The sequence below is a fragment of the Lepisosteus oculatus genome, chromosome 5 (genome assembly GCF_040954835.1).
Source record: "Lepisosteus oculatus isolate fLepOcu1 chromosome 5, fLepOcu1.hap2, whole genome shotgun sequence".
Classification (NCBI taxonomy): Eukaryota; Metazoa; Chordata; class Actinopteri; order Semionotiformes; family Lepisosteidae; genus Lepisosteus; species Lepisosteus oculatus.
Window position 1 is genome coordinate 60103144 of NC_090700.1, and position 12023 is coordinate 60115166.

At 42.9% G+C, this 12023-nt stretch overlaps 1 protein-coding gene across 1 annotated transcript in view; it reads right to left on the bottom strand.

Moving 5' to 3' along the window:
- Positions 1 to 12023, bottom strand: part of LOC102695384 (zinc finger protein 609) — a 108139-nt gene that overhangs the window by 69168 nt on the left and 26948 nt on the right. The window contains exon 2 of the mRNA XM_069190760.1: positions 669 to 1545. Coding sequence (XP_069046861.1) covers positions 669 to 1412 — 744 coding nt within the window. The 5' untranslated portion in view covers positions 1413 to 1545. The remainder of the gene's footprint in view (positions 1 to 668; positions 1546 to 12023) is intronic.

Here is a 12023-nt window from a genome sequence, read left to right on the forward strand (position 1 = left end):
GCAGCAAAAAAACAACAAAAAACAAAGGCTCTGCCACCTCTGAAACCCATTCAGGCTATTTTTCAGAGCTATTCAGGAAAATGGCTTAGGAACTGTCTGGACAAGCAACAGTCTCCTTTTTGTGCATTTGAAATAGCTCTGCAGTGTACTTTTCATTAAGGACACGCACAACAATCAAATGCAATTTTTTAAAAGGGAAATTACGGAAGGCTGCACACAAGTCATTTAAGGCCAGGTTTATTAGCGTCTGCTCTCTGCAAAGCTTGCTCCGAGCTTTCCAATGGGGATTATCAGCACTTCATGTTACAAAAAGAAACAGCCCACTTTCATCTTTAATTTATCACAACTCCAGCCTCTTAATTCAAATGAGTGCTCAGACAGCTCTGAAGCGTCAAGATTTTCTTCCATCACAAACACTGCTACCATCTGCATTTTGGTGCAATTTCTGATCAATCGAGGGACGTAACGTGCACAACTGAAGGCGGGTGAATCTATTTGGGAATCGTTACTGCAGAAGCAGTCCGGAATGGGACGTGCTGTGCAGATGTCCACACGCCTGCAGGTTTCCATTTTGTTGCACCTCTAAAAACCTCAAGGAAGCCTCAGCCGAGACACAAGCGAACGTCGAGACCCGCCAGCCCCGCCCCGAGGAAGATGACGGCGCTTACCTTTTCAGTTTTGATCTTCTTCAGCGCCCTGCACTCGCCGTCCAGCTCCTCGGGTTCGGTTTTTATTGTCAAGGCCGGGGGCATGGCGGCCGCCTCGAGGGCGATACTCGCGAGCTGCTCGGCCGCGGCCAGCTCGGTGCTCTGCGGCCCGTCGAAGGGGGCCGTGCGGGTGGCCAGCACCAGGCCCGGCGCCCCCAGCTCCTTCTCCGCCGCCGCGGCCGCCCCGTCACTCTTCTCCTTCTTGCTCTTGCCCGGGCCGCCCTCCTTCTCCTTCTTGCCGCTGGGCACGGCGCGGGAGGCCTTGCCGCTCTTCTCGGGGCCCTTCCCCGCGCCGGGGGCGCCCGCGCCGGCCCCCCCCGCGCCGGCGGCCGCGGCCCCTCCCTCCCCCTGGGCGCGCCCCTGGGCGTCTCTCTTGGCCCCCTCGCCGGCGGAGGCCTTGCCGCCGTCTTTGGAGTTCTTGCTCCGCTTGGATTTGGATTTGCTCTCCTTGCCCTGGGGCGCGGGCACGGGGCTGACGAATTTGATGTTGTCGGGCAGGGCCGCCACCGCGCTGGGGGGCGCCGCCAGGCCCCCGCCTTCCTTGGTGCCCGACATCTCGAGTTTCTGCTGGTCCTTCTCTAGGTCGGCGTCGAGGTCGATAATCAGATTGCCCACGCCGATGTCCCACTCATCGCCGCTGTCGTAAGTGTCCACCGCATTCGAGTCCACACCTTTCCCGCCTGCAGTGCCACTGCTTAGGGACATCTTAGTGCCAGCGGCCCAGGCTTGCCACAGTCAGGTGCGACGCCTTCTAAGAGAACAGGGGAGGGGGGGAGGGGAAAGGGTCGCAGCTGCCTCAGGGTCTCGGTATCCCCTTCCCAGTTACCCACATTTTGCCCTGTGAATAAAAAAGGGAAAGGAGCGTTAATTTGGCTCATTCTTCTGTATACTACTGAAGGTGCAGTTGACACAAAATGCCCCGAAATAAATGAAAACCTGCCACAAAACGGCAGCTGCCACATTGCCAATCTCAGCTGGGGGCTAAAAAAAAAAAATCAGCCTCATGAAAGGACAGATGACAGGAATGGTTATGTAATTCCACAGCACACACAGAATTGTCAAAAAGTGCACAATGGTTTTGAATTGTGAAGGAGCGATTAGATAATGGGACACCTTTCGGAGAGACCATGCTGCAGTGGCGGAATACTGCGCTATCAATTACAAATCCCCTAACAAACGCTGGAGAAGAAGTGGGCCTTGGTGTGAAAGAACACATTATCACTTCGCACACAACCGTTTGCTTTGGCTCCAGACATCAAAAGTTGGAATGCACTAAACCACTTGCCATACTTTAAATACTGCCACAATTTTACTTTTTTATAAGCCTGTGTGGATTGCTCCGCAAAAAGGCAGGTTGTAAGGCTAGGCAGTATCCATTTAGATGAAAGATTTTTCACAATTATATTGCACGGCAATATACAATTGTATTCTGCAAAATAAAAATCATTGTTCGATTTAGGTGGCAAGGTACACACATGAATAAAAGACAAACTGCCTTAATATAAGCCCATACTATACCACTCAAACTTCAAGTTTTGTCCAACAAACCTAATCCATCTTTCTTCCATTTTGCCTGATGTCTGCATTTCGTACTGCTCAATAATTCAATAATTACTTATTTATTATTTATTCTCCTAAAAGCCCAATGGTTTCTCCTCAAGTTACACGTCAACACACTTTTAAGATGCTGAACAGAATTATGTCTCAGAATTTGTGATCTGTTTTTCAACATAACCACACACAGAATGGAAAAAATGACATGTTTTGGCTGGAGCATTGTTTTTCCTCAAAAAACAATCTCAGGCTCATGCTTATCCAATTATGTGTCATTTAGTCAGTTTGTAAAGGCACTGACCTTACAATAGGCATTTTTTCATTAAAGTTAGCCATTAAAACGAATATATTGGGTAACTAATTACAGGTACATACAGTGGATATAAAAAGTCTACACACCCATATTGAAATTGCAGGTTTTTGTGATGTAAAGCCAGAAATCAAGATAAATCATGACAGACATTTTTCCAGCTTAATTGTGATCTTGCAACTAACAAAATTCAAGAGAATTTTGGTCAAAGCATACATCACCTCCTCACTGCCTGACACCCTGGACCCACTGCAATTTGTGTATTGCCAGAACAGGTCAACAGAAGATGCTACTGCCACTGCCCTCCATACTGCCCTCTCACACCTGGATAAGAAAGGAACATGTGAGAATGCTGCTTACTGATAATAATAATAATAATAATAATAATAATAATAATAATAATTGTTTACACTTATATAGCGCTTTTCTGGACACTCCACTCAAAGCGCTTTACAGGTAAGGTAATAGGGACTCCCCTCCACCACCACCAGTGTGCAGCCCCACCTGGATGATGCAACGGCAGCCATAGTGCGCCAGAACACTCACCACACATCAGCTGTCAGTGGGGAGGAGAACAGAGTGATGAAGCCAATTCATAGAGGGGGATTACTAGGAGGCCATGATTGGTAAGGGCCAATGGGAAATTTGGCCAGGACGCCGGGGTTACACTCCTACTCTTTTCGAGAAACGCCCTGGGATGACGCCTTTAATGACCACAGAGATTCAGGACCTCGGTTTTACGTCTCATCCGAAGGACGGCGCATTTTTACAGTTTAGTGTCCCCGTTACTATACTGGGACAGGAGGACCCACATAGACCGCAGGGTGAGCGCCCCCTGCTGGCCCCACTAACACCTCTTCAAGCAGCAACCTTAGTTTTTCCCAGGAGGTCTCCCATCCAGGTACTGACCAGGCTCACACCTGCTTATCTTCAGTGGGTTGCCAGTTGTGAGTTGCAGGGTGATATGGGTGCTGGCAGATCAGCATTCAATACCATAGTGCCCTCAAAGCTTGTCATCAAGCTCCAGGACCTGGGACTGAACACCTCCCTCTGTAACTGGATCCTGGACTTCTTGACAGAACGTCCGCAGGTGGTGAGGGTGGGCACCAGCATATCCTCTACTGACACTAAACACTGGAGCCCCCCAAGGCTGTGTGCTTAGCCCTGTCCTCTACTCCTTATTTACTCATGATTGTGTCACCAGGCATAACTCAAACTCCTTCATTAAGTTTGCGGAAGACACAACAGTCATCGGCCTGATCACAGATGGTGAAGAGTCTGCTTACAGGGAGGAGGTTGAAACCCTGGCAGCATGGTGCCTGGACAACAGCCTCTCTCTGAACATCAGTAAGACTAAGGAGATGATTGTGGACTATAGAAAATACCAGGCAGGAGATCACACACCTATCCACATCAATGGGACTGCAGTGGAGAGGGTCAGCAGCTTTAAGTTCCTGGGAGTTAACATCTCAGAGGACTTAACCTGGACCCACCACACCAACACCGTGGTCAAGACAGCACAGCAGCGCCTGTTCTTTCTCCGCAGGCTAAAGACGTTCGGGCATGCCATCACATATCCAGGCCAACTTCTACAGCTGCACTTTTGAGAGTATCCTGACTGATTGCATCACTGGCTGGTATGGGATCTGCTCCGCCCGGGATCACAAAGTACTGCAGAGGGTGGTGAAGTCAGCGCAGCTCATTACCGGCTATGAGCTACCAAGCATCCAGGAGATCTGCTCAGCTAGATGTCTGAAGAAGGCCAGGTCCATTCTCAAGGACCCCAGTCATCCCAGTCACAAACTGTTTTCCCTCCTACCGTCTGGTAAACGGTACCAAAGCATTCGGTCCAAGTCCAACAGACTACAGAACAGCTTCTACCTCCAGGCAATAAGACTGCTAAACAGCCAACCTGCAGCTCCTTTAGCAAATCACCTGTAATGGCTACATGGACACACAGTTTTCACTGTATTCAGCATAACCACACTACTTGTATATATTGCATACACCATGGACACATAGCAGCTTTCTTATTTTAAACCTTATTTTCATAACCTCAATTTTGTGATTTTTGTGATTTCTGTGATTCTTGTGAGCTTGTGGAAAAGACATTTCATTGCCAGCAACTACTGCTGCACGCTGTATTGTTGTGCATTTGATAAGTAAACTTTGATTTGATTTTGATTTAAGAAAAACAAATAGATAATTACTAGGAAAAACAACTGAAATTAAAAAACCTACAACACCCTGGTTGCATAAGTGTGCACACCCTTTTATAATGGGGGCTGCGGAGTTAACCAATCACATTCAAAATCATGTCCAAAGGTAAGTAGCATACACCTGCCATCAATGAAAGTGATTCTGATTAACCCCACATAAAATCAGCTGTTCCTGTAAGATTTCCTTGAAACTTCTGTGGTTGCATCCTACTAGGATAGCCATGGCCCGCAAGGAGATGACAAAATATCTACGGGATCTTATTGTTGAAAGGTACCGATCAAGAGAGTGGTATAAAAGAATATCAAAGGCATTGGATGTACCATGGATCACTGTGAAGACTATCAATAAGTGGAGGAAATGTGGCACCACAAGGACATTGCCAAGATCAGGACAACCCTCCAAAGTTGATGACAGGACAAGGAGAAAACTTATCGGGGAGGCTACCAAGAGGCCTACAGCAACATTAAAGGGACTACAGGAATTTCTGGCAGGCACATATCTGGGGTATGGGGTATGATGGCAAGGCAGAAGCCATTTCACAGAAAAAAGAACATCCAAGCCCATCTAAAGTTTGCAAAAAATTACAATCACCCCAAACTATGTGAAAATGTCTTGTGGTCTGATGAGACAAAGGTTGAACTTTTGGGGCTTAATTCTAAAAGATATGTTTGGGGCAAACACAACACAGCTCACCATCCTAAGAACACCATTCCTACTGTGAAGCATGGTGGTGGCAGCATCATGCTTTGGGGCTGCTACTCTTCAGGACTCTAGTCAATATATATGGGATAATAACCAGCTCACAAAACATGCTGGCCTCTGTCAGAAAGCTGAAGATGAAGAGGAATTTCACCTTCCAACATAACAACCCAAAGCACACATCCAAGTCAACCAAGGAATGCCTTCAGAAAAGGAAGATCAAAGTCTTGGAATGGCCCAGTCAGAGCCCAGACCTCAATCCCATAGAAAACCTGTGGAATGACCTAAAGAGGGCTGGGCACAGGAGATCCCCTGGGAATTCGAAGGAGTTTGAACTTTCTTTGTAGGGAAGAGTGGGATAAAATTGCAATGTCCAGGTGTGCAAAGTTGATAGAAACTTGATAAAGATGGGGGGGAAAGGGTGCATACTTATGCAACCAGGGTGTTATAGGTTCTTTAATTTAAATTATTTTTCCTAATAATTATCTATTTGTTTTTCTCTTGAATTGTGTTGTTTGCAAGGTCACATTAAAGATGGAAAAATGTCTGGCATGATTTATCTTGATTTCTGGCTTTACATCACACAAACCTGCAATTTCAATAAAGGTGTGTAGACATTTTATATCCACTGTATATCTTTTTACAACCATGAATGAACATACAACATATGAAGTCATGTTGTGATTGTATATGGAAGAAGTCAAGAGAAGAATGTTGTCTCCCACCATCAAAGTTCTGAAAATGAAGTATCTGCTGGTCAACAAAATCTCCAAGCATCAGAGAAAACCTAGGACTCAAAGACATATGGAATCCATTTCCTCAAGAACCTGAAGGTGACGTCAGTGGTGGACAGAGACCAAAACAGACAGTCCTCTGAAATCATTGTCAATGACAAATCAAACTGTGAAACCATTGGATGGACGCTAATGCTTTAACACACGGTTTAACACAAACCCTAATTTAAAGGAGTTTTAATGAACAGGATTTTGCAAAACCTTCATTGTCGTACATTGCTATACCATTACATTTTAAGCTATCAAAATACAAATTCCCATGATCATAATTGATGTAATTATGTGTTCTAACTTTCCTCTGAGTCAGATATGCTTGGAACGTATATAAAATGACCTAGATAATGTCATGCAATCAGAAGGCTTAGCATCACTAGCTAATGAAGTATAAAGGGCACTGAGGATGAGGCCGCATTTCATCAGCAGCTGCAAAAACAAGAGAATGGGAATATTATCTATTTGTAAGACAGATTTTCCCATTTCTCTGGGGGAAATAATTGCTTTGGATCCCGATGAAAGGAGTGATCTCGCGAAGACTTGTTACAGACTAACAGACTAAAGGTTACAGTGTTGTAAAGACTAAGATGTGAAAAACTCCACCTTTCAACCTTCCAGAGTAGAGAAAGAGGGACTGTCAAGCACAGCTCAGCAAATGCTCCAGTAACAACTGGAGTTGTCTCCCAGTTTGCCCAGAGGAGAGAAAGAGTTCCGTTTTGTAGAGATCTCTAAAGAGGCGCCATTTGGCTACATCAGGGAACATTACTGATTTTGCTCTCCAGAAGTCACAAACGTCTCGTGTGAATAAAGCAGTTTTCTTTCAGGAGTCCTCTTTCAAGGGACTTACCATATGAATACATTAGAGTGGCCCTTTTTCCTCCGAAACAATGAAGGGCACAGCCACAGAGGAAAGAGAGGGGGGAGGGGAGGCTGTTAAGTCACTTTCCTTTCAAACAGCCACCAGAAGAAAGCCACAAAGATGTTCTGTGGCCTGTCTTTCCATCACTGACAAATCAATAACGGTACTTAACCCTCCTGCACTGTGTGGGGTTATCACTCTGCCCTGGATGCAGCTCATTAACCTATAGCATTGCAAAAAAAAAACACTGAATATTTTGAATGCTTATTGAATTTTTTATTGGTATATATCTTATCACTACAAGGAGTATAATGTAGCTACTGCTTCAGCTCTTTAAGGAGTATAAAGAAGGGACACCACCAGACAACAAAATATATTTCCATTGCAAAATGTTAAAAAAGTTAGTGTTCAAGGGAACGTTTCCACAGGTCTTTCCTCCCGGCGGCTGTCAGGATGTATAACGCTGCCCTAGGCTGGGACTGTGAGCCCTTCATCTGCTCGTCTATGGGCAGCATGTTGCTCTATTGTACTTTTTTTTGGACACTCAATCTGTATGTACCTATGCACATTTTGCACATATTTTATTGTTTTTACAGTGACTATGAGCATATTTTGCAAACACCTATGTATTTATTTTTATTTATTTTATATTTATTTGGCATTACTGTACATATTTTAATTTTTTGTCTATTCTGATGTCTGTTTTTTTTGCTTGAGTTGGGCTGGACTGCTCTAACACCTCAATTTCCCCTCGGGATCAATTAAGTCTTATCTATCTATCTAGTTTCAAGATTTGATTCAATAATATTTGGAAGAGAAGACCCCTAATCACACCTCTGCCAACCTGCATGGTTTCCCTTTTTTTTCAGATTGACTTCATGTCCTTCTCCACCACTTCTCACGACTGTCACCTTCCAATATTTAGAAGATTATAAACAGCTGAGTTTCACTGCAGTTAACTCAACCTTCAAATTATTTGAACAGTATTTGCAAATGCAACTGAGCCCAAAGACAGATCAGCAAGCATTAGCACACCGACTTGGGCTCTGGAGACCTGCTTCTGCCTCCAGTCCACAGCAGGGTCATAGTGCAAGAAAAGAAGAACCAAATGTCTGACAGCACCTGTCTAAAAGGCCCTCACTAGATCTTTAAAAGGCAAAGTCCAGTGACAGGAAATGTTCAGTAACAATCAACAATTCAACACTGATGCACACAAAAGGGGAAATGGCAAACTGGGGAATGTAAAGGAGTGTCTGAAGGATCCTACTTCATTTTCAGTCTGTTGGTAAAGAGTTAAAGTAGACCCATAGTGCCTGCCCACACAAAACAAAAGACTATGTGGCCCGGGCAGTACCTAGTTTGTGTCCGGATCACGCAGAACTGCTGATACACGCTCACAGGATCTATTCCCTCTTCTCGGACTCAATAGCTCGGCAACACGCAGTGATTAAAGATACTTGCTGTTAAGAGGCCAGATGGCATGAATGAAGGGCACTTGTCTGCTCTAATCCTCTCTGCTTCAGTTGTGCATATCTAAATGGTGAGTGGAATTTTGAAATTTAGTTTTGTGAATTAAGGGAGAAAAAAATTTGGAAAGCACCACAAAGTAATTGAAAGTATTCTAGCTGAAGTCGCTTAAGTCCCAAAAAGCTATCATAAAAAACTAAAGCACATACAGTAATGAGAATTCCGTCTGCTCTTTTTTTTAAAGATTTTAAAACCTCACAATAACTGCATTTCACTAGCTCCTCACATGTACAAGAGGCTATACTTCATGCCCCACTGAAGGACAGTGCCTACTCAGGTGACTGAAGCTCTCTCACTGCACTGTAGATCAGGTAGAGAGTTGAGAAATTGCGGCACCAATGAAATTAAAGGGGAAATGTAGAGGCCAGATGGTGTAAGAACCAAACGGAATTCAGGACACCAAAGTTATCACCCCCTCTCTTCTGAACAATGCCTTGGGGTCTTTAATGACTAAGTAGTCAGAGCCACCTGAAGGAGAGCACTTCCTACGACACAAGACCTACATACTGTGGCATTGGTCTGGAAATTCTAGGCCAGAGGAAAGAATGCCTACTTGGTCTACCAACATCTTGCACAAGAAAGCAGGTTTTCCCTAATGGCTTTCCATTTGAACATTGATCAGACCCAGCTTAGTTTCTGCAATCAGATCAGAGAACCCTGGACACAACCTGAACCTATAGTGTAAGTCAGTTAATATATAACCTGTTCAGAATAGAACTCTAAGTTCAAGGCCTTAGTTTTAAAATAGTGACATTTTGCAGAATTACCCAACCAAATCAGAAGTTCCAGTAGCGTTTGACAGATTGGTTTTAAATTCTAACACTTCAATAATTTCTCATTTCTTCCTTAATAGTTTAGTTGCTATGTTCACCTATATAAATATCGGGCAACAAATCATATTTTTAGCACTAAAACCAGTTCAAATTTTCAAACCCTTGAAGTAGTTGACAGTTCTAAGATGTGCAGATTTTTGGCTGAAAGCCTTCCTTGTCAAAAATGTTCTCAATACCAACATAAATCATCCCACATGCACTGTCTTTTCCATTGCTGGAAATGTGATAACTCTCCAACCATGCAGAGTAATGCAACTAACCATAAATATTTAATTTCCCATCTTCTGCTTTGCACTGTTCAAACAATGTCCCACACCACAACAGCACATGGATTTCTTCGTCTGTAATTAAATTTACATATCTGAAAGGACATTATTTTAAAGATGCAAGATAAACAAAGACCACTACTGACTAACCTCAGAAATCCACCAAAGGCACATTAAAGGCATTTCTGGGCAAAGAAAGCTTTTATCATTCCAGAACGCAGACACCACTGTCTACCTGCTGTTATGTTGTGCATGATTATCCTATTACTATAGCTCGTGGAAACCCAGACTTATGCACAAACACAACTTGAGTTAATTAATGATTTTAAGAACTGTGCATTGTGTGAACGGAGAATGATATATATGCACAGACTTTCCAGTTGTCTCTTTTAAAGATTCTAATTGGTTCCCTTTACCTGATACTTGAGGCTGGAAGTACAGCTCATTTCTCTGAAAGATAAGTGGCCAGGACTGCCTTCCTCATCAACAATTTACACAAGAATCACCATCCTGTTTGCAAAGCAATAATGATGTTGGTCAGAATATCACAATCCCTGCATTGCAACTGAAACCTCCTGCGTTGACCACTTAAAAACAATATATAAAAATGTTGTTGCCACCGTCACACCAACTGAAATTCCAGAGACTTCACAAAATGGAAAAATATGAACATTCTGGCCACAAACTTTAAACTCGCGCAACTGGTACAAATTCCTTTTTCCTGGTACAGTATCATACATTTTCCTGTTATCTACTGATGGCAAAGGGAGTTCTCAACTTTTGAAAACCTCAATAGATAAAAAACGAGCACTGTCAAAGGCATCCATCAGTTGTCCATTTTCACTCGACGACTTTAATCTCGGTGCTACAGCAGCGTTCAAGTGGGATGTTCTACTACTGAGCCCTTTCCTGTCATGCTCTCTCACTGATAGTCTCCATGGCGACACAAGGAACTGACTTCTGATTGAGAGCTGTTGTGATATTTCTCAATGACCTGTTCGATATTAGTTTGCCACGTTTCCATTTAAGGACGGTTTGTGAATATGGGGGATTGCTCTTCCACTGCAATTTGTGTGCTGCACTGTAACATTGGTATTCAATTTAAGATAGAAAAATTAAGTCCGGGACATAAATCCAGTAGAGTTTAGCAAGTACATGACTGTAACGGGATGAAAAAAAAGGAATATTTTTTCCCACAATTTGCATACCATCTACAGCACCACAAAATATCTAGTTCATTCATAAATTACAGTTCATATCTTTCACACTGACAAATTAACATTTACATTAATTTTTTAGAGTACACTTTGCTTTCTTCAAAAATATGGAAAATATCACCCCGAGTAGGTGCTAATTTAAACTGAAAAATACTAAAGCATTTTTTGAAAGGACAATTTTAAAACATCAGATTTTCAAAATACACATTCATAGCCTGAATTTTCTTTTGTTAAAACTAGCCTCATCTTCAGTACTGGTTGCTGCATATTAATTAGTCTATGCTCCTTTTCCTTTCTTTCAATCTGATGTATTCTAAGAGCCCAAGAACAGGTGGTTTTTCAGATAGAGGCACATAAAACACACACAAGCAGAATGCTGCTGGCACTTTCAGTGCTACTGGTATTCATTTTCGAGGCTGTAAATAACCGCAATAAAACTTTTCACTTGCAATTCTGTTCCACATTCCTGCAAACAGTTAAAAAAAGGTGTTCAAACTCACTGTAGCTTAGTAATTGAGCCCTCTAATTTTAAAGAGTCAAAATGTCAAATAGTACCAGTCCAATTCAAATACAAACGTTACAAATAACATCTCAGGTCAGACAGAACGTTCTTGTCCAAGTATTGCAACATAGCTGATCTTGCTTCTAAACATCGACAAAAAAGGATAGTTTTGTTCACCCGAGCTCATTCTTATTGAACTGAAGCAAATAATAGTTTAGTATCAATATAATCTTTAGTTACCAACTGGACAAGCCTACAAATCTTGAATAATTGGGACTTTCTAAGCCCACAGCTGACTTGTGGAGAAATCTGCAGTGATATACAGTGACGAACAATCTCACTAAACACTTTTCGTTCTTGGAAATACAGTTAAAGTATCTCGCATAAACTGGCTTCCAGTTAATCTCGCACACATTGATGCATTGTTAAGAAATAATTACACTTTAAGTTCTATCATATACAAGGGAGTCTATATCTCATACAAATCAAGGCAAAAACACACAGGAGAAAAGAGAAATGGGCTCTATCAAGATGACTGGTG